General features: G+C 45.7%; 1 protein-coding gene across 5 annotated transcripts in view; it reads left to right on the top strand.

Moving 5' to 3' along the window:
• LOC135207852 (flotillin-1-like) overlaps window positions 1-22713 on the top strand; it is a 243089-nt gene that overhangs the window by 37071 nt on the left and 183305 nt on the right. For 4 of the 5 annotated variants that reach the window (XR_010313072.1, XM_064239720.1, XM_064239717.1 and 1 more), the window contains exons 2-3: window positions 1156-1234; window positions 10427-10517. Coding sequence is in view for 4 of the 5 variants with exons in the window: in XM_064239720.1 (XP_064095790.1) it covers window positions 1156-1234; window positions 10427-10517 (170 nt within the window). In the remaining variant the exon portion in view is untranslated. Of the gene's footprint in view, window positions 1-1155; window positions 1235-2798; window positions 2875-10426; window positions 10518-22713 lie in introns of all 5 variants that reach the window. The other variant, XM_064239718.1, reaches the window with a different exon arrangement.

Raw genomic sequence — 22713 nt, 5'->3', positions numbered from 1 at the left:
CCACCCACCTCCCCTCAGGAGACAGTGGCACTGATAAAATATGAATAGAAAATGGGAATAGTTCCTGATATCCGCCTCCCAGCGGCGGGAATGGGTACTACCACCTGGCCGCCCACTGCGTGTGCCGCGAATTTTGAAATTCTGTCGGACTTCGGAGAATACAGCTATATATATATCTGCCAGGTAAGTATGAACAAACTTAATTGTATTATAACAATAACATTTTTGAGCAAGTCCCAACGTTATTTGAAAATGTCTTTTCAGGTAATATGGCTCCTGGATCTTAATTTATTTATGTTGTTATTTGTATAATGAATGGCAAGACTTCAGATAAAGCCTTTGTAACTCATTTGTCACAAAGACATGTTCTTGCACATGTTAGTTGGTGTTTCAGACAGAAGACATTTTTTTGCACCACATGAATAAAGCTTAGCGGTATATTGCACCTCATTCTGTTCTCTTGTTATAGACGGCTTGCATTGTACGCATAATGAATCACATAGTACGGCATTCATTGTACAATTATGTCGTCTTGCAGATCACTCAAGGTAAGTTTTAGAGGCTAATGCACTAACTAAATTTACATACATGCAGAAAGTTGATTTATTCCTGAATTTCATCTAGAGAAGGCTAGAACTTCCATATGAAAGCAGAACTTGTAAGAATTCCAATTTGTTTTACATATGTTGACAATTTGAAGAATTCCAATTTTATTTCTACATATTTTAACAATTTGAATATTTTTCTGTTGCTTTTTGTGAACCCTTGGATGTTTTACTATCTTGAGATTAAGTTGCTTTCATAAAGTTTGGATTACAGTAATACCTGTACTGAAGAGTTGACCTGATAATGTATAGTAGTGGAGAAACTGTTTAAAGTTCAGTAGCAGATTGTACAGGAATGGAAATTCTAGCCAAAAGAAAGAACAATGCAACTTTTGTGTCTTGTAGTGCGACGAAATTTGCTTTTAAGTTCCGCTTAGTCATTATGCCAAGGGATTGGAATGTCACAGATCCCAAGGCCACCAAGTTCTAGTCGGGTCAGCATCCTTCATGCCTTGATGTTGCATTAATAAAAGCAGATTTCTTCATTCTAGCTTTTGATGTCTCATCATCCTTGTTAAAGTTGTTGTTGAACTGCACTGCCTGTTTGCAGGATGTTGTTACCATGGAAAGCCCCTGACGGTAGTAGGAGGACGCGCCTTTGTTTGGCCATGTATTCAAATGCTACAAAGGTATCGAAGGTTGAACGTTTTGCAGTGAAGAATATTGGGAGAGTCTGTTGTCAAGGTGTCACTTAGCTTTGTATGCATTAGGAACTGCCTGTGGTGTCTATAGCTTTACCTCACAACATGAGGCCAGTGTTCCTGATCCTCAGCTTGTGTGTCAGTGCCTCTCCTTCAAGTATCACACTGAGCATTGATGTCACGGTTTTCAGACGAGCCACTGACGCTCTGTCGTCACTGTCACAGTGCAAACTGGGGAGAGGTAGCATTGGCAAGTGGTAACTTAGTCACCTTGAGCTTTGATGAATTTTATCCGTAATAGCAGGAGCACTCTTGAATATTGCCTTGGCTGCTTTTTTTGTTGTATCCTTTGGAAGTCAGATGACACGAAGTAGTGAGGATGTATACTAGAACTGTGCCAAATTGTCCTAGAAGACACGCAGTTTTATTTCTTTTGTAAATGACTGCCTTGTACAGATTCTCCTTAAAAAAAAGTCGTCACCTGGTATAGCACACCGCGTACATGTGTATACTTATAGTGCTTTGTCCCCTGGTTTTTTGTTTTCATTTTCAATTTCTGTCTCAGTCTACCTTCTCTGTTTTGATATTTTATTTCATTTTTGGAATGTTTTATACTGGCTTTTTTGGTTGTAGCTGCACTAGACGGAATGAGGTCACGTCCACGAGGCACAAGACAGGATGGCTAGCAATAGGTCTTTTGGCATTCACTTGGGCACAATAAAGTAACATTGGGTAGCAATCAGTAAGTGGTACAGTATTATGAATGTCAGTCAACTTAAAACATTCACACCAGTATTAAAATGTAACAGTATACTATATCTTGCTTAATTGGAAATTGCTTTACAGTGTAAAAATTCCTATTGGCCTTTTTAAAATGGTCTAGTGAGGTGAAAACCGGAAGCCATTTGTAAACGTTTCTTTCCTCCGGATAAAACCAAGAAGAGGATTAAATCAACCTTTGCCATTGGATAACTGCCGTCAGACTCAGGACGATCAGTGGGACTACTGTATTTTAATTATTTAATTCTACATGTTCTCTTAGATTAAGATAATAGGTTATAACAATGTCACTTACCCAAGATTCTTCCTTTTGCTGTTCCGTCAAAATATAGCCATGGTGTTTCATCCTCATCTGAACTGACCCTACTGAATTTTTTTGCCATCTCAGTATTCATGTTCATTTTTAATTCTGCCTTCATGGATTTGTTTACGAGTGCTGTATTCTTTTACATAGGTTTAGTGATGTCTACGTTTTTATCTTTATTTTTTGTAGTGTCCATAAATCTTTATTTTTATTTTTCAGTATTCCCCCACTCTCTTCCTTGATGGAAAACCATGTACATAAAATGAGTGCCATGAGATACCTATACTTTTCGGGGCACCTGGCTACACTGTGTGGAACATCAAATTAAAATTTATTTGTTGGAATGCTTTATCTGCACTGTACAGATACATATATGTATAGACATCCGTATATGTATGATGTACATGTCTGCTAAGGGCGTTTATTTGTCTTGTTCTGGGGAGTGACCGACGTGTGTTTGTGTTACAGGATGTTGCCACAAAAAGCCACTGTTAGTCCCTGGTGGGCGAGCATTCGTTTGGCCCACTGTGCAGCAAGTACAGAGGTATACCGTAGCTGTATAGTTTTTTAATTTTTTGCCATCTCTCTCCTTTTTCATTTTCATATTTGCTATTATAGTTACTGCCAGTCTCACTGTTAACTCGCTGTGATAATGATATTTTGCCTTAGAATAATGTAATCGTTTTTGATCTGTTCAATTTTAAGAAAAGTATTTTGCCTTCATGAATTGAGTCATTGTTATCTTTTCAATTTTAAGATACCTATGATATCTTAATATCTTATTAGTGATCTCATATTTAATATTATAGTTAATGCCAAGATTATCATAATCATGTTCTTTTACAAATTAAATGTTGTGCTCTATTCACCTTTTAAGATAGCTATAATAGTTAATCTTTTAGTCTTAAAACTGTGTAAGTGCACATAATTTCAGCCAAAGTACAGTCACATGCAAGAACAGTACTATAGCTGAAATTTACTGCACTCAAGCATCCTTTAGAATTATCTTTGACCTCAAGTTTTAAGTCTTAGAGTTGGCTAAGCATGACTTTCATTTGGAAGTAGTTAGTTTACCTTATGGAATCCATGCGTACGTTCTCGTACTGTACTGGTTGCTTTGGAGACGGTATGTCCATCCTCTCTGGCTGGAATACTAGAAGCATAACATCCGTTATTCTTTTAACTTTATTGTTGCATGAAGTAGCTTTGGTGGGTGGTTGCTTTCATTTTTCAATTCCCATCACCCTTTTTGCTCATTAACTCACTAACTGAGAAGTGAACGATGTTTTACATTTGCCGTAACATATTAGTAGGTACTGGTGTGGTGTAATAACCCCATAGGGGGTTAGTGTTGTCAGTGTACCTCATTCGGTGCAATGTAGGCATTACTTCTTGAGGTTCTTTGTAGCATCCCTTCAGCCCCTAGCTGCAACTTCTTTCATTCCTTTTACTGTACCTACATTCATATTCTCTTTCTTCTATCTTACTGTCCACCCTCTCCTAACAATTGTTTCATAGTGCAACTGCGAGGTTTTCCTCCTGTAACACCATTCAAACCTTTTACTGTCAATTTCCGTTTCAGCGCTGAATGGTCTTAGTTGCCCCAGTTCTAGGCATAATGCCAAAAATCCATATAAATCCAAATAAATGGTGTGGTATAATTGTCACTTACTTTGGTATGGTTGCTCTATTAGTTTTGTAAGCCAGCAATCTTGCAATGCCTTACAGGCTGTTTTGTGATACAGTAGTACTCTATAATTTGTTCTTTATTTGGAAAATCAGTACACAGCTCTCATTAGATTTTGAAGTGGAAAATCAGTACACAGCTCTCATTAGATTTTGAAGCAGATATTATTTTGTTATTACCTCTGATCAGGTGGGTTCATTCATCAGCCTCCGGTATTTTATGGTACTAATGCACCTATATTATATCCTGTTCACTACTATGTAGATTTATAGTTAGCCATTTGTCTCCACTTCCCCTTCAGACTTGGCTACGTAACACTCAACCTCTCACCCATTTATTTTTCTGTTTCTATCTATCCCTCACCACTTTCATTCTGTATTTCCTTAGCTTCAGTTTTCTTGCTTAACAGACCTTTTCGGTCAAGTCTTACAGAGGTGTATATAAATGATATGGTAGTCATGTTAGGTTTCTTAATATTGTTAACACAGTAGTGCCTCTGGTTATGTCATTTTGTTTTTAAATGTTTTAAGCATCATGGCACATTACGTTGAAAATAAAATAAGGTAAATATAACATTTATGTTGAATATAACATTTATGTTGAATATAACATTTATGGTTTATATAACATTTATGGTTTATATAACATTTATGTTGAATAGTCATGAATGTATATAAGGTTAAATTTAAAAAATGTCAAATCATTTAAAAGTATGAGGTAATATGCATTACTCTTCAAAAAATGTAATTTCTTTTCATTTTAGCTTTTTGAAGAGTATTTTCAGTCAGTCATTATGATACTAATTATAGAAATTCAGATTGGACCTTACATTTAGCAAGTATAAATTGGAGTGGTTCTCTGATTCTGATGCAGACTTTAGATGGAAGTACGTACCTTTAAAAGTTTCACATTGGTCATATTGTCTTCACCTGATCATTTTTTTTAGAAAGAGCAGCTATGCCTGTGTGAATACATACTGTTTGTATCTGGTTGTGAAATACATTCTGGTTTACCTTCCCAGATGTATTAATTGATAGTGCACTCTCTCTCTCTCTCTCTCTCTCTCTCTCTCTCTCTCTCCTCTCTCTCTCTCTCTCTCTCTCTCTCTCTCTCTTGGAGGGAGAACAAACCAGTTACTTATATAATGTGTACTTGGTCAAAATGCATGACATCATAAGAATTGCAAAGGAGCCTAGGTGAGGTCATTTCTCTCTCTCTCTCTCTCTCTCTCTCTCTCTCTCTCTCTCTCTCTCTCTCTCTCTCTCTCTTCATTGTGTGGAAAGGGATTTTTGATGTTGATATTTTTACTAGAAATAGCAAAAGGGCTAAAGTTACCAGAATATATTATGACCTAGAGGAATAAATATAAGCTTCATGTCCTTCCAGATTAGCCTCAAGTCAAGTCAGTGTACATAGTCTAATAGCCTGATGGGTAAAGATTAAGTTCCAAGTATGGTGTGGCAGTTTAGGAAGGAAAGTATTTGTGCCCTTTCACGCACTTTGCTTTCATTGTGGCTAGTTTCTGTCAAGGGTTTACTTTGTCATTGTTAATCTGATACTTATTAACAATAATGTTAATCTGATACTTATTAACAACATTTTTATTGAGGTGCTGACAGCAGGCCTGTTCATATTTATATCAAGTTATTAACATCACATTTTAGATTAGTATCAGGCAACTAGGAAAGACTTTGGATCCGATTCTTAACAAAAGCCCCGGAGTCGGCCTTAGGATTATGAATATTCACTAAGTTAATCCCTACCAGTCTTAGGTGATGAGCTTGTTCTATCTCTTCTCTCTAACCTGGCAGTAAAGATGCAGGAGAGTGACTCTCTCCAAGTAAAGAGCTTTTCATTTTTGGGTGGGATACCTTTTTGATCAGTTATTTATAACATTTTAATTGCATAAGTAGCATACCGCCTTGCTTTTGGTAACTCAAGCAGAAAAAAACAATGCAGTATATTGGGGTTACATCATTGTCAGTCAATCAGTGATTAAGTGGTCATTTATATTCGGAAACAGTTATTTATAACATTTTAATTGCATAAGTAGCATACCGCCTTGCTTTTGGTAACTCAAGCAGAAAAAAACAATGCAGTATATTGGGGTTAACTCATTTGTCATCATCAGTGATTTAGTGGTCAATTTTAATATTCGGAAACAGTTTATTTTATAACTTTTAATTGCATAAGTGCAATACCGCCTTGCTTTTGGTAACTCAAGCAGAAAAAACAATGCAGTAATATTGGGGTTACATCATTGTCAGTCAATCAGTGATTAAAGTGGTCATTTATATTCGGAAACAGTTATTTATAACATTTTAATTGCATAAGTAGCATACCGCCTTGCTTTTGGTAACTCAAGCAGAAAAAAACAATGCAGTATATTGGGGTTACATCATTGTCAGTCAATCAGTGATTAAGTGGTCATTTATATTCGGAAACAGTTATTTATAAAACAATTTTTTAATTGCTCATAAGTAGCATAACCGCCTTGCTTTTGGTAAACTCAAGCAGAAAAAAAACAATGCAGTAGGTACTTGGGTTACATCATTGTTCAGTCAATCAGTGATTAAGTTGGTCATTTATATTTCGGAAACAGTTGTATTTATTTTAAACACTTTTAATTGCATAAGTAGCATTACCTCTTGCTTTTGGTAAACTCAAGCAGAAAAAACAACCAAGCAGTATATTGGGGTTACATCATTGTCAGTCAATCAGTGATTAAGTGGTACATTTATATTCGGAAACAGTTTATTTTATACCTTTTTTAATTGGGGGCATAAGTAGCATACCGCCTGCTTTTGGTAACTCAAGCAGAAAAAAACAATGCAGTATATTGGGGTTACATCATTGTCAGTCAATCAGTGATTAAGTGGTCATTTATATTCGGAAACAGTTATTTATAACATTTTAATTGCATAAGTAGCATACCGCCTTGCTTTTGGTAACTCAAGCAGAAAAAAACAATGCAGTATATTGGGGTTACATCATTGTCAGTCAATCAGTGATTAAGTGGTCATTTATATTCGGAAACAGTTATTTATAACATTTTAATTGCATAAGTAGCATACCGCCTTGCTTTTGGTAACTCAAGCAGAAAAAAACAATGCAGTATATTTTGTTACATCATTGTCAGTCAATCAGTGATTAAGTGGTCATTTATATTCGGAAACAGTTATTTATAACATTTTAATTGCATAAGTAGCATACCGCCTTGCTTTTGGTAACTCAAGCAGAAAAAAACAATGCAGTATATTGGGGTTTTACAATCAATCAGTCAAATCAGTGATTTAGTGGTCCATTTATATTCGGAAACAGTTATTTATTAACATTTTTATTGCATTAAGTAGCACCGCCTTGCTTTTTGGTAACTCAAGCGAAAAAAAACAATGCGTATATGTTACATTCAATTGTCAGGGTCATCAGGGGGATTAAGTGGGTCATATTTTCGGAAAACAGTTATTTTATAACATTTTATTGGCTTTTAAGTAAGCATAACCGCCTTGCTTTTGTAACTCAGCAGATACACCAATGCGTATATTGGGGTTACATCTTGTCGGTCAATCATGATTAAGTGGTCATTTTATATTCGGAAAACAGTTTATTTAAAAAAAACAATTTTAATGCATAATAGCATACCGGCCTTGCTTTTGGGTAACTCCAAGCAGAAAAAACAATCGTAATATTGGGTTACATCATTGTTCAGTATCAGTGATTTAGTTGGTCCAAATTTTATTCGAAACAGTTATTTATAACATTTTTAAAAAAAAATTGCATAAGTTGCATTAACCGCCTTGCTTTTTGTTAAACTCAAAGCCAGGAAAAAAACAAATGGCAGTATTATTGGGGGTTACTTCATTGGTCAAAGCTCAAGTGATAAGTGGTCTTATTTATTCGGAACAGTTATTTTATAACATTTTAACTTTCATACAAGTAGCATACCGCCTTGTCTTTTGGTTAACTCAATGCAGAAACAAAAAAAAAACAATGCAAGTATATTGGGGCTTACTATCATTGTCAGTCAATCAGTGATTAAGTGGTCATTTATATTCGGGAAACAGTTATTATAACATAATTGCATTTTAAGTAGCATACCGCCCTTAGCTTTTTGGTAACTCAGCCAGAAAAAAACCAATTGCAAGTATAATTTTGGGGTTAACATCAATTGTCAGTCCAATCAGTGATTAAAAAAGTGGTCTTTATAATCGGAAACAGTTATTTATACATTTTATTGCATAAGGGTTAGCATACCGCCTGCTTTTGGTAACTCAAGCAGAAAAAAAACAAGCAGTAATATTGGGGTTCATCATTGTCAGTCAATCAAATGATTAATTGGTTCATTTAATATTCGGAAACAATTTTTTATTTAAAAATTTTAAATTGCTAAGTTTAGCATACCGCCTTGGCCGGTAACTCAAGCAGAAAAAAACAATGCAGTATTTGGGGTACATCAATTGTCAGTCAATCAGTGAATTAAGGTGTCATTTATATTCCGAAACGTTATTTTTGGTATACAATTGTTAATCATTAGTACATCCGGCTTGGCAGTCGCGAGACTGGAATTTGACAAGCCTTGGTTTGTATCAGTGAAATGTAAAAGCACTTATACAAATCCTTTACTTTTTGTAGAAGATTCCTGGCTTTGTCCAGGAAGATATATGTGATATTTAATTCCTAACACAAAAAATTTCCTTACGTAGTTGTTCACTTTGCACTTGAGATGAATTTAACAATATGTTGATCGTTGGTTAATTTTTGGTGGGTTTCGGGTGAGTAAATGCTTATCCGACATTTTTGAGTCATTTCACCTCTCACTTTTATCAGCTTGGATATTTATGTACTTTTTTTATTTATGGCATGTATAGTTATTACGGTTTATATATACCTGGTACTATAGTCCATTGATTTTCTCCTTGAATGCTTCTGTGTTTTCGAAAGTATTTTGTAGTATTTTTTGCATATGTAGTAATTACTTTGTATATAATTTGTGTGTGTGTGTGTAGCTGGCTAAAACTTCCTTTTGCAGTGAAGCATGATTATTGGGTGTAAAGTGTAACCTGTCTTGAGTTTTATAGATTATAAGTATCATTATTAATATAACCCCAGGTAAGTCAAATATAATACTCCAGCTGTGATAAGGCAAGAATTGTGATAGTTTATTTCAGTTTAATCGTAGTACTATAGCTAAGTGTTTACACAAACACAAACTCACTTTTATATTACCATACCTTAAACTTCTTAGGCAGGAAAAGACCATTTCCTCTTGCTATTGAGGTATATTGCAGCTGTTACCCACTGCTGTTAAATACAGAAGTTGTTAGAAGAATTGTTTTCTTGTCACTTAAAAGCATGTCTTCTTTTGCGTTTGGTGAGCTGTGTGTTTGGTTGCTTGAATTGAACTAATATTTGTATGGAGCAAACCTACAAAGCAGTTGTTTTGAAGATAACCTTCCAAAGAAAAGAGTGCCTTACAGGGTTGCTAGTCCCAAGACTTTACTCTGGGAACCAAGAGGCTTTAAATATCTTTGGCCAGAATGTATCATTTCCTGTAGGAATCATGAGTTAACAGGGACCAATTGCAACCCCAAAGATGAATATGGTACTACCAGCGGTGTTACAGATACTCCAGGCAGTTAAGGTAAACATACTGTATGTGAAAAAGTATTTGGAAGGTCTGTATCTCCTCATATCTTTGTTTTACTTATGTTTGTCCAAACTCTTTGTGGTACATCAGCTTTTGTTGCCAGTACTTTTTATCCTTTTAGCAATTGGGAATGGTCTAACAGATCCTGCCCAGTCAATTTAAGGTATAGTATAATCAAAGGAATATCTTGCTTTAAGTGAAATATTGATTTTTCATTACAGATTTTTAATACATAGTAAGAAAACAAGATTCAACAATTTAATTATAAATTTTATAATTAGGTTGAGGGATTTTCATGATGTGTAAATTTTGCCTGATATTTTAGGTACCGTAGTTCACTATTAATATTTTAGGTACCGTAGTTCACTATTAATGAATATTAAATTTTAAAAAATTGTTTTGAGTGACACTTTTTACTGTACATAATCTTTGTTGTTTTCCTCGTAAGTTGAAAATTTATCTACTTGGAAACTGTATCTTACATTGTATGTATACAAATCCACTAAATTAGTTTCACTTTTCACTGTAGGATTTACTCAGTGAACAAGCAAAAAGTATGTTACCTTCAATTCACATATGTAATGGACTACATATCAATTCTAAATGAAAAATGCAAAACCAGGCAATGATTTTGATTTAGAGAACCAGTAATTGTTTCTTTTTATGCAGATGTAATCATTTTCACCAAAAGTACATTAGCATGCATTAGCACTATTAATGACATAAATACCTTATTATACGTACCTGTTTTCATGTCGATAGGATATCGCTCAACGTCATGACATTGAACGTGGAGTCCCCTCGCGTCTACACTGCCCAAGGTGTACCTATCTCAGTCACAGGTATTGCTCAGGTAAGTCCTGTTTTGTTTATGAAACTTACCTGTCAGATATATATATAGCTGTATTTCTGACGTCTGACAGAATTTCAAAACTCGCAGCACACGTAGTGGGGCGGCCAGGTGGTAGTACCCATTCCCGCCGCTGGGAGGCGGATATCAGGAACCATTCCCATTTTCTGTTCATATTTTTTCTGTCGCCGGTGCTGGAAACAACTGTTGTTCCGATACGTAATACAAACCCTCGGTCCTTTAACAATAGGAAGTAGCTAGCGGCAGCTGGAACGGTCGTAAGCTTCGAACAAGGGGAGAACGGTAGTTAACTGCTTGTCCGATCGTCACTGGGAGGTAAACAAATCACTTTTGCTTTCGGCCGTGTGTGGGAAGGACGTGTTCGCCATCGCTCTGCCCGCTTTGTCGTTTGCTTCAACTTTGAGTATTTGTTTCTCTTTCTGTATATCAGGAGTGATTGTAAGTACTTTTCTCAATTCTATTATTCTTGCAATGAGTGAATTGGAAGAAATGGAAATATCACCGCGCCCTCCAGTCGCCCGTAGAGTGTGTCCCGGGCTGGAGGGGCGTAAATGTGGAGGGTTCAGGTCATTCGTTGAGGTGGACCCCCACGAGGTTTGTACTCGTTGTCGGGGGCGAGAGTGCTCCCGCAACGAACCATGTGTGGTTTGTATGAATTGGTCCGAGGCGCAGTGGGTGCTGTACGAGGGCAGGAAGAGACTTAGGCCGGCCAAGAAGTCATCGGAAAGTCCCAGTGACTCCTTTGGTGACGGACACTTCGTCCTCTTTCCTGCCTCCCGGCCAGCCCCCACGTTTCGCGCCTTCCCCTGCGGGGGGGGTAGCGGAGTCCTTTTCCTCTCTCGATCCGTCGAGTGTGGAGGAGGGCGGCCCGCTACCCGACGTACAGCTGTACTCGGGATCTTCCGTCACGCTCTGGGGGGGGTGTTTCGCCCCCAGGCGCGGGGAAGCCCCTCCAATTAACCCGACTGTTGCTTCCGCAGGTGTGCCATCAGCGAAGGACGACTTGGGACAGGTGTGGGAGTCGCTGGGACTGCAGGGAGTGCCCAGCATCCAGGGGTTGCTTCAGCGGTTGGCGGGGTCGGCGGTGGTCACTCATGGTGCGGTGACCACCACTACTACCACATTAACGACACCAGCGTATGAGATGCCACCACATCTGTATATACGCCCCATATAATGTCGGTGACACCCACGGTGGCAGTACAAAAACCCATTGCCGCCGTTCCAAAAGAGGACGATGCCACCACCACCTGGATTTTTTCCTTTGCCGACCCCGGACTTCCGCTGCCCTAAGAGTACCCCACTGGACCTGCCGCCAGTGCCACGGATGACGGTGACTGTCGACAGGACGCCTGGCTCTCCCGTGGTACCTGCCGTGCCTGCCGTACCTGTTGCCGTTCCAGCTACTCTTTCCTTTTCAGATAGGCCTGCACATTCCATTTCAGATGTTCCTGCCGTTCCTGCTGTTCCCGGACCTGTTCCTGTTGTTCCTGCTGCTGGTGTTGCTGTAACAGTCTCAGGTCTTTCCGGACAGGTGCAGTCGGGCCCTGTTGCTTCGGCAACTGCCCCGGCTCCCTCCTGGATGGAAGACCTGACGTCTGTCCTGCGGAGCCTGGCGAAGAAGAAGAGGAAGAGGAAGAAGGTGTCGTCGTCGTCTTCATCGTCTTCTTCGTCGTCTGCTGCCTCTCCTTCCCCTTCGACTTCTAAGCTAAACAGCCGAAGAAGAAGAAGGCTGCCTCCTCCCCCCCTAAGAAGACTCCTTCGGGATCTTCTAAGGGCCCGGCTCGCTCAGGCGAGTTGGGGAGCTCTTCTGCTGGTCCTCCTGTTCCTTCGGGTACAGGGCCCGTCGCTTCTTCTGCAAAGAAGAAGTCGACGGGGACCAGAGGTGCATCAGCCTCGGCTGGTGCGTCCTCACCTGGTGCTAGCGGTTCTGCCGCTAAACCAGGTTCCGTCTCGGACGCTTCTCGTTCGCGAGAAGCACCGAGTGGACGCTCTTCCAAAGAGGACCGTCCAGCCAAAGTTTTGACGTCCGAGCTCGCTCGCCGTCAAGACAGCGGCGCGGAGCAGAAGACTGGCGAGAGTCGTGCACACGACTCTCGCCAGGCCAGTGGACGCTCTCGCAGCGACCAACTGGCTGCTCGGGCTGACGTGACGGTCGCTGACCGGCCACGGGTTGAGGCGAGGAAGGAGTCCCCACGGGCCGCCGGTACCAGCCACGGCTGGTACCAGCGGTTTTGACGGCGCCGAGAGGACGCTGGCCGGTCTCGACGCGAAAGGGAGCCTAGCAGGTCACCCGTCCGCCGCTCCCGATGGGACCGGGCGGAGACGGTGACCAGCGGCAGCTAGCCTGACGCTAGAGATCGGTCTCGACGTTCTCAGCCGAGCCAATCGCCCCAGGCGAGCGGCGACGCTAGGCCTACTGCTCGACCGTCACCGCGGGTTGACGATCAGCAGCAGCCCTCCACGCACGCTGGTCCTGCCAGCGAGCGAGGGGGGAGCGTCAGGTCTGCCTCTCCCGTACCTTCAACCTCCTCGGGCTATACGGGAGGAGCGAGGTACCAAGGAGCGATCACGAGAGGTGCGCCGCTCGTGACCCGGCTATGACGCCGTACGGCTCAGGCACGGTCTTAGGACCGACCAGGACGTACGCGCAAGTAGTTGGAGGCGACCGTCAGGGGTCTGTCGCTGTTCCTCCTTCTGAAGGAGGAGTATCGAGGGATATGCTCTTGCTGGAGGGAAGCTGGACGGTCCTACTCCACAAGACGCTGTGCGCCCGAGATACAGAGGAACTTCGCAGAGGTCATTAAGCTGATCGTCTGCATAATGACCTCGCGGAAGGATCGCCGCTACCACCAGCAGAGCCCACGTCCCGGCTCGAGTCATTTTGGGGTCCCAAGAGGGAGCCCAAAATGACGATGGGGTTGCCACGATCAGAGCTTGCGGACTCAGTCCTGGATCAGGTGGAGAATCTCGTCTCAGGACGGGAGGACTCGCTAAAATCCGGACGGTCCTCTAAGCTGCTTCCTCCTCCTCTACAGCGGCAGAGGCGATTCTACGTGCCATCGGAAGACCCGATACTGCCCGAAACAGGTTAACCCGGAGTTAGCGAGGCTGACTCCAGGTGTGTCCCTGCAGCAGCTCCTGTCGGAGAACCTATGGTTCTCGCAGCAGGACGGCGCCCTGGAACTACCGCTATGGCAGCATTCCACAGGCAGTTTCCTGGTTGGATTTGTGGTCCCTCACAATATCCAAAGTAGCGGCCGGCTCCGGGGAGTTCTGCTCTCGAAGACGACGCTTCTTTTAAGGAGGACTGTGCCAGTCTGGAGGAAGAGCAATCTCTTACCTCGCCCATCAGACTGCTAACCTGTGGGCCAACTTGGTTCTTCGACGTAGGGACGCAGTCCTTACCCGAGTGACCAAGGGGGCTGGGCGTGAGGCGGCACTCGGGCTACGAAATGGACCTCTTAGGAGTTCCCCAGCTCTCTTTCCTGGAGAGATGGTGGAACGCTGCGGTGGAACGGCGGCGCACTGACGAGAGTGACCGCTTAGTCCACCAGGCAGTCTCGAAGGTTTCTGGGCAATCTCGAGTAACTGCGGCCAAACCAAAGAGCTTGGCTAGCGCTTCCACGGCGGCGAAGACGGTTGCACCCGTCCAAAACACCCCGTGTGAAGACTCCAGTTGTTTCGACTTCTGCGAGAGGAGGCCGCAACCAGCCCTCCTCCCAGCCCTCCTTTCCCCGAGGAGGAGGTGCTGGAAAGAAGTCGAAACGAGGAGGGAAACGCTAGGGACGGCGTTCCCCCTCACCTGCTGCCACCGGAGTGGGGGTGCCTGGCGAAGCCATTGGCGACTTGGCAGCGCTACGGCGCGAGACTGGATAGTAGACGTCCTTGGCGGGAGGGATATCTACTACCCTTCGAGTCTCGGCCCCCCCTCATCTCCAAACCGGTCCATCTACAGACCTATGTCCGGGGATCAGCAAAGGACAACGCTCTTCGACAGGAGATCAAGACCATGCTGGCGAAACGAGCTGTCTAAGAAATCGTGGAGGACCAGTCACCGGGCTTTTACAGCCGCCTCTTCCTAGTGGAGAAGGCATCGGGGGGCTGGCGCCCGGTGATAGACCTCTCTCCCTGAACCAGCTTCGTTCGCACGACGCGGTTCACGATGGAGTCGGCAACGCTCAGTGCTCGACTCGATCAGGGGGAACGATTTCATGCTTTCAGTGGACCTGAAGGACGCGTATTTTCAAATACCCATCCATCAGTCCTCCAGAAAGTACCCTCCGCTTCATCTTTCGACGGGACGTGTACCAATTCAGGGCACTTTGTTTCGGTCCCTCTCAACCGCCCCACAGGTGTTCACGCAAGTGTTCACTCTGGTGTCGGCTTGGGCCCATTCGAACGGGATACGTATTCTGAGGTATCTCGACGATTGGCTGGTCCTGGCGAGCTCCGCTCGCAGTTGCTACAGGACAGAGATCGACTCCTCAAGTTTTTGTCGCGATCTGGGGATCGTGATAAACTACGAGAAGGTCCGATCTCGAACCCAAGCAGAAGATGAAGTACCTGGGTATGCTGATAGATCGGTAGCAGGGCAAGTCTTCCCGCAGACAGTTGCGTATCAGCAAAATTCGGGAGGCAGCCGGCCGGTTCCTGTCGCGGCAGGAACAGGCAGCACAGCAAGTGGCAAGTCGTGATCGGCCATCTGTCGTCATCGAGAAGTTAGTCCCCCTCGGGCGTCTTCACCTACGGTCTCTCCAGTGGAGACTAAGGGAGAGTTGGTCCCAGGCCAGGGATCCTCCTTAAACTTTCCCGTGGCTATCACGGACAAGGTGAGGCAGGACCTAGCCTGGTGGCTCGACGACAAGAACCTCTTAAGAGGAGTGCCTATACGCACTCCCCCCCGGAGATGCTTCTGTTCTCAGACCGCATCGACCGAGGGATGGGCGCACACCTGGAGGAGTTGCTGACTGCAGGTGTGTGGGACCATCACGAAAAGCACCTTCACATCAATGTCCTGGAACTCAAGGCGGCGTTTCAACGCTCTCCAGAGTTTTCGGGAACCGCTGGTGGGACCTCAGTGGTGTTGATGTGCGACAACACCACAGTAGTGGGCATATGTCAACAAGCAGGGGGGGCCTAGTGTCTCTTTCCGCTCCATCAGTTGACAGTGCAGGTGCACGAGTGGGCCACGGCTCACTCGATAGAGCTGTCAGCACGCTACATTCCAGGCAAGAGGAATGTAGTAGCAGAACAAGCTCAGCCGTCGGGATCAGGTGATAAGGACCGAATGGTCTCTACACCAAGATGTGGGGAGGAAAGGCTCTTCAACCTGTGGGGGGCGGACCGGGTCCCCCCGTAGACCTGTTCGCCACCCGGCCACAACAGAAAAAACTTCAGGTTTTCTTTTCAGCTGTGCCGGACCCATGGGCAGCTGCCCAGAGGACGCTCTCCAACACCCCCCTGGGACAACCTCTTCGCTTACGCCTTTCCTCCCCTTCTGTCTGATTCGGAAAGTGATCAGTCGAGCGCTGGTCACTCCCAATCTCAGAATGATCCTGGTGGCTCCCAAACGAACCTCAAAGCCGTTTGGTATCCGGACCTGCTGGCTCTTCTTGCGGACGCACCGAGAGAACTACCCACCTGTGGCACAACCTCCTAGCCCAGGCCCACACGTAGAACGGTAACCACCACGCAGTCCAGTCCCTTCAACTTCACGGCTGGCTGTTATCCACCATCTCTTGCGAACGAGAGTTTTCTTTTTTCGTGCCGCAGCAACAGAGATGGCTGGACACGTCAGACAGTCCTCTGAGCTGTGTACCAGGGGAAGTGGCGTCTTCTGTGGTTGGTGTCGTAGACAGGGTCTGTCTCCTCTCAGAGCCACTTTTTCAGCAGGGGTAGCGGATTTCCTCCCGTGTTTCTCGCCGAGAGAAGCTCCTCTCAGTACCCACAGTTAAGGGATATAGAGCACGCCCTGGCTCTCGTCCTAAAAACTGAGGGGACTGGACACTCCGAATTCGTTCGAGATATCCTTGCTAATGAGGAGCTTCGAAAGGTCTTGCCCACCCAGGGAACTCAGGGCCCCCTGCGGGGGATGTGACTCTCGTACTTAGGAGTTGACTCGAAGACCCTTCGAGCCACTCGAGAGTCGTCAGACAGGATCTGACCCTCAAGGACCTCTTCTTGCTGGGCCCTGGCATCGGCGAAGAGAGTAGGGGAACTACATGCCTTTCTTATGATGTTAAACATACCAGAGGCTGGGGATCTGTGACGCGATTTCGTCCCGAACTTCGTAAGCTAAGACTCAGAATCCCGCGATCCCTGACGACAGGTTCGAGTACTTTCACGATCCCCCTCCCTCCTGGACTTCACCGATAACGATGCGGATGAGATGCTGCTTTGTCCTGTGAGGGCGCTACGGCGCTATCTGAAGAGAACTCGACATCTCAGGCCTGAGTGTCGACGCCTCTTCGTTAGCACTGGGGTCACCAAAGAAGTCTCCAAGAACACGCTTTCTTTCTGGCTGCGTGAGGTGATCAGAGAGCGTACGAAGCTGATGGTAGCGGACGACAAATCCGTACGCTCCGTCCGAGAGCCCACGAAGTCAGAGGTATCGGACCCTCCTTAGCGTTCCGTAAGGAACTTCTCCGTGGCGGCAGGTCCTGAAGGCAGGTGTCCTGGGCCAACCAGACCACCTTCACGTCCTTCTACCTTCGGGATATTGCCCACAAGTCCTTGGATACTTTTTCCTTGGGACCTGTGGTGGCTGCTCAACACGTTGTGTAAGCTACCCAGCACCCGAGCAGCAGAACAGCATCATTCCTGGTATGACTGGGAGAATGAATGCGTGAATGAGAGAGTGACTGCTTCTCTTCACCATCTTTTTCTACCTCTACTGTGGGCAGAGGGATACGGTCGTGTACCTTGCTGAAAGGAGTCAGATGCAGGTAAGCTATTCAACAGAGCTCCATCCTATCTCTTTAACTAGAGATAGGAGTAAATATCCACCACTTTCTCCAACAAGGGGGAGAAGTGGGGATGCCAACATGAGACAAAAACCCATTTACTTTACATTTGCTCATGTAAAGGAAAAAAGTTCTTACAATGCTGGGTACGAAGAGATACGCTTGCTCTCTCTTAGTACTCGGCCCAGAGGTCGACCATTGATCCTGCGGGGTGCACACCCCGATCAATCGGACAGAGGTTTGGATCCCTCCCTCGCTCTTACGACCAGGGAGCATTCCCAGGATGGACGAACACCAGTCCTGTTCATCAAAAAGACTCAGATTCCTCCCCACCAAGAAGGAGTCTTCCTATTGTTAAAGGACCGAGGGTTTGTATTACGTATCGGAACAAATGACAATTTGTCGAAAATTGCATTTTTCCTAACTATACAAACCTGAGGTCCTTTAACATAAAGTCCCTCCTCATGCCACCCCTCACTCTGCGTTATTTTGCATGGGCCAAAAGCAAAAGTGATTTGTTTACCTCCCAGTCGCGCGGCGCGCGACGATCGGACAAGCAGTTAACTACCGTTCTCCCCTTGTTCGAAGCTTACGACCGTTCCAGCTGCCGCTAGCTACTTCCTATTGTTAAAGGACCTCAGGTTTGTATAGTTAGGAAAAATGCAATTTTCGACAAATTGTCATTTTACAGTACCTCCGTCTAGGATTTTTGATTTATCTCGCTTTAAATTATCTGGATTGACTTTTGGTATCGACTTCTGGATTGTTGGATTGGCACGCGTAATAGTGGATTGGTTTTTGATTTTGGATTGGCTTTTCTGTGTACATGATGTCGGGATCAAGTACTGGAAGTTTCAGAGTGTGTGTGAGGAGTGAATGTAAGGTGAGGCTTCTTAAACCTTCAGTTGATCCTCACACAGTTTGTATGGATTGCAGGGGGCATGTTTGCTTGGTTGATGATCGGTGCAATGAATGTAAGGATTTGGATGATGATAAATGGAAGATGTATGAGACCTATCGACGTAAATTGGAGCGCGATAGAGTCAGGAGGTCTTCCTCCAAGAGCAGTTCTACGAAAGGTAAGGAATGTAACATTTCTCTCCTCTAACACAGTAGATTTGCTCACCTAATCCTGTTTTGTTGCCTTCGGGCCCAGTGCTGTGTCTGGAGAAGGAACAACCCCTTTCTCTGATTTCTTGAGTCTATTCGCGCTCTTGAATCTAAAGTTTTGGCCCTAGAAAACTGGCCCTGTGAAAGTTTGTGTTAGTGCCCCTAGTGTTGTGGAGGGGGCGTCAGATCGGCCCCATAATGCCTCTAGGCCTAGACCTCTATCGGACTCGCAGGACTCAGGGAGTGGGTATGTTGAAAGCCGCAAGAGGGTTACGGGGGCTCCCCACCGATCTGGCGTCCCTTCGGCAGGCCTTGTTGCTAAATCCCAGGCTGCCAAGGAGCGCGCACGAGCGCATGTCCTGAAGGATTGCTTTTCGTCCTCCGAAGCGTCCTCCCCGCGCAAGGGGTGGAGCGCTCGGAGAGACTCGCGTCCGTTGAAAAGGACTTTTCGCTTTGAGGACGCTTCACGTCCTATGTCTCCGCTTTCGTCAGAGGATGCGTATGACGCCTTTCCTCCTCAGAAGAGAGGTAGGGTTTCTACCGACGAGGACGTTGGTTTCCACGCACAGGCGTGTTCACCTGAGAGGCAGATAGCTGTACCTGCTAGAAGGAAGGAGGCGTCCCCTCGCCCCTCGCCTTCTCGCAGGGTCAGTCCTGCCCCTTCTTCTGCTCCTTCTTCACCTACGAAGGATATCCTATGTCCCTTCAGGACCAGATTACGTCGCTTATGGCTCAGAGGACTCGCCCAGCAGCAGTCGAGCCTAAGCGTTGAAAGGAAGAGTTAGGCTGCCCGTCAAGAGACGAAGCAGTCTCATTCTCTCTCGTCTCGTTCGTCTCTCTCTCCACCTCCGGATCGTCACCGTTCTCGTTCTCCGAGTAGATCTTTCGCTCTCTCAGTTGAGGACGCTCGCCAGGACGCTCGGCGTTCGAAGTAGGACGCTTTGCGCTCTCGGCAGGGCGCTGTTGAGGACGCTCGCCAGGACGCTCGGCGTTCGAAGCAGGACGCTTTGCGCTCTCGGCAGGGCGCGGTTGAGGACGCTCGGCAGGACGCTCGGCGTTCGAAGCAGGACGCCTTTGAGGACGCTCGGCGTTCGAAGCAGGACGCCTTTGAGGACGCTCGTCAGGACGCTCGCCGTTCGAAGCAGGACGCTTTTCGAACGAGGCAGGACGCTTTTGAGGACGCTCAGCAGGACGCTTGCTTGGCTAAGCAGGACGCTTTTGGCGCCTCTCGTCAGGAAGCTCGCGCTTCCTCTCGTAGGGACGTGTCTGTTAAGACAGTTCCCGTGGCTTCTAAGGACGCTCCTCTTTCACAAGATGTCCGTCCTTCTAAGGATCGTCGTAAGGGCGATTCCGTACCTGTAGCGGGTACTTCAAATCAACGGAAGTCTTTGTTCAGGCTTGAGACTGCTGGACGTACGCCCTCTCCTGATGGACGTTCTCCAGTTCCTCTTAGGGAGGAAGGGGAACTTAGTAGTCCAGGGAGTTCCGTCGAAGAAGAACCTCCGGTAGCTTCAGCTGTCTCGGACTATAAGGTTCTTGTCAGGCTGTTACGTTCTTCCTTCGGGGAGAAGTTCCAGCCGGCAGCCCCTAGGTCTCCTCCCTCTCAACTTTCGTCTTCCAAGACCGTTAAGACCCCTGAGTTCGTCAAAATGAAGACATCGCTGTCGACCAAGAGGGCTTTTAAGAAACTTCAAGATTTTATGTCTCGAAGGAAGGATCAGGGCAAGACCACTTTCGCCCTTCCTCCCTCTAGACTCGCCGGGAAAGGAGGAATTTGGTATGAAACCAAGGAGGACGTGGGAGTAAAGGTCCCTTCGTCCGCTCTCTGTGACTTCTCCAGTTTAGTGGACGCTCAGAGGAGGTCTCTCTTATCGTTCTGCTAAGGTGTCCTGGACTCCTGTGGAGACGGACCACCACTTGAAGGGTTTACTGCTTCGCACCTTGAATGTCTTTAATTTAATTTCTTAGACTGGTGCCTGGGAGTTTTAGAACCTTCAGTCTAGAAGTCCTGATTCTCTCAGTCTGGGGGAGCTGTCCAGCGTGTTGTCATGTATGGACAAAGGCCGTCAGGCATGGTTCGGAGGAGCTAGTTCTAATTTTGGAACTGCTTTCCTGAAGAAAAGAGCTCTTTTATGCAATTTTACCGCTAAGTAAGGTCGGTCTCCCGCTCAGAAAGCGGAATTGCTCTTTGCGCCTCTTTCGGACCATCTCTTCCCCAAGGCTATGGTAAAGGATCTTGCAACGAGTTTGCAAGAGAAGGCGACCCAGGACCTCTTGGTACAGTCTTCAAGACGTCCAGCAGTTCCTTCCACATCGGCATTCAGTAAACACCCCGAAGAAGTCAAAACCCTTTCGCGGGGCAACCCCCCTCGAGAGCAGCTCCTCGAGGGAGAGGTTTTTTCGAGAGGAAGAGCTTCATTTAAAACCCAAAACCACCAAATGAAGATCTTGTCCTTCAGACGCCAGTCGGGGCCAGACTGACAAATTCTTTGCGGAGGCATGGAGGCAGAGAGGGGCGGATCCTTGGACTCTCAAGATAGTAGAGCAGGGGTACAAGATCCCCTTTTACATCCTCCTCCTTTAACATCAACTCCCAGAGACCTCTCTCCATCTTATCAGGGAGAGAAGAAAGTATTCTTTTCGATCTGTTAGACCAGATGGTCGAAAAAAAGAGCGGTGGAAACAAGTCTTGGACCTGGAGTCACCGGGCTTCTACAACAGGATTTTCCTAGTGCCGAAGCAGTCGTCAGGTTGGCGCCCAGTCTGGATGTGAGCAGGTTCAATCTTTTTGTAGAAAAGATCAAGTTCAAAATGGAGACGCCTCAGTCGGTGCTGGGAGCCTTGAGACCTGGCGACTGGATGGTGTGTCTGGACCTGCAGGACGCGTACTTCCACGTCCCCGTCCACCCTCTTTCAAGGAAGTACCTGAGATTCGTCTTAGACAAACAGGGTTTGGCAATTCAGAGCCCTTTGTTTCGGTCTCAGCACGGCCCACCCCGATGGTTTTCACTATGATAATGAGGAATGTAGCGAAGTGGACTCCATTGTCAGGGATCAGGATATCCCTCTACCTCAACGATTGGCTGATCAGAGCGTCGTCGAGGCAGAAGTGTCTGAACGGACCTTCAGTTACGTTAGCCCTAGCAAAGTCTCTGGGTCTTTTTGGTCAACTCCGAAAAGTCGCATCTGACCCCGACACAGTCCATCGTGTATCTGGGGATTCAGATGGATTCAGTGGCTTTTCGGGCGTTTCCATCCCAGGAACGTCAGCGACGGGGTTAGAGAAAGTCGCAGCCTTCCTAGAGAGAGAAGCTTGTTCGGTGAGGGAGTGGATGAGCTTGCTGGGCACCATTTCCTCGCTAGAAAAGTTTGTCTCGCTGGGAAGACTGCACCTCAGGCCTCTTCAATTTTTCCTTGCGGAAGAATGGAAGTCGAAAGAGGACCTGAATGCGATCCTAAGGATCTCAAACAAGGTAAAAGGCCACTTAAGATGGTGGCTCGACCCTCAGAAGTTACGAGAGGGCTTCTCCTTAAATCTTCTGAGCCCCAACCTAGTGTTGTTCTCAGACGCTTCCATTTCCGGTTGGGGAGCAAAACCTTGGGGGGGGAGGAAGTGTCAGGCTCCTGGAGAGGGGAACAGGTAGCCTGGCACATCAATGTAAAGGAACTGGCAGCGATATTCCTGTCGCTGCAGTTCTTCGAAGACAGACTGTCAAGCAAGGTTGTTCAAGTCAACTCAGACAGCACCACAGCCCTTGCATATCTAAAGAATCAGGGAGGAACTCACTCCAGATTTCCCTTTTCTCCTGGCGAAGAGGTTCTGCTATGGGCAGACGCAAGGCGCATCAAGATCCTGACAAGATTCGTGGCAGGGGTTCAGAATGTCAGGGCGGACCTTCTCAGTCGACAAAATCAGATTCTACCAACAGAATGGACCTTGCACCAGGAAGTCTGTCAACAATTATGGACATTGTGGGGACGTCCTCTAGTAGACCTGTTCGCTACATCAAGGACGAAGAGGCTTCCTCTGTATTGCTCCCCGGTTCTGGATCCAGGGGCAATTGCAGTGGACGCGTTGCTCTGGAACTGGACGGACCTGGATC

This window comes from Macrobrachium nipponense, chromosome 34 (genome assembly GCF_015104395.2).
Source record: "Macrobrachium nipponense isolate FS-2020 chromosome 34, ASM1510439v2, whole genome shotgun sequence".
Classification (NCBI taxonomy): domain Eukaryota; kingdom Metazoa; phylum Arthropoda; class Malacostraca; order Decapoda; family Palaemonidae; genus Macrobrachium; species Macrobrachium nipponense.
Note: the sequence above shows the minus strand (reverse complement) of the source record. Positions and strands in the feature narration are given on the sequence as shown.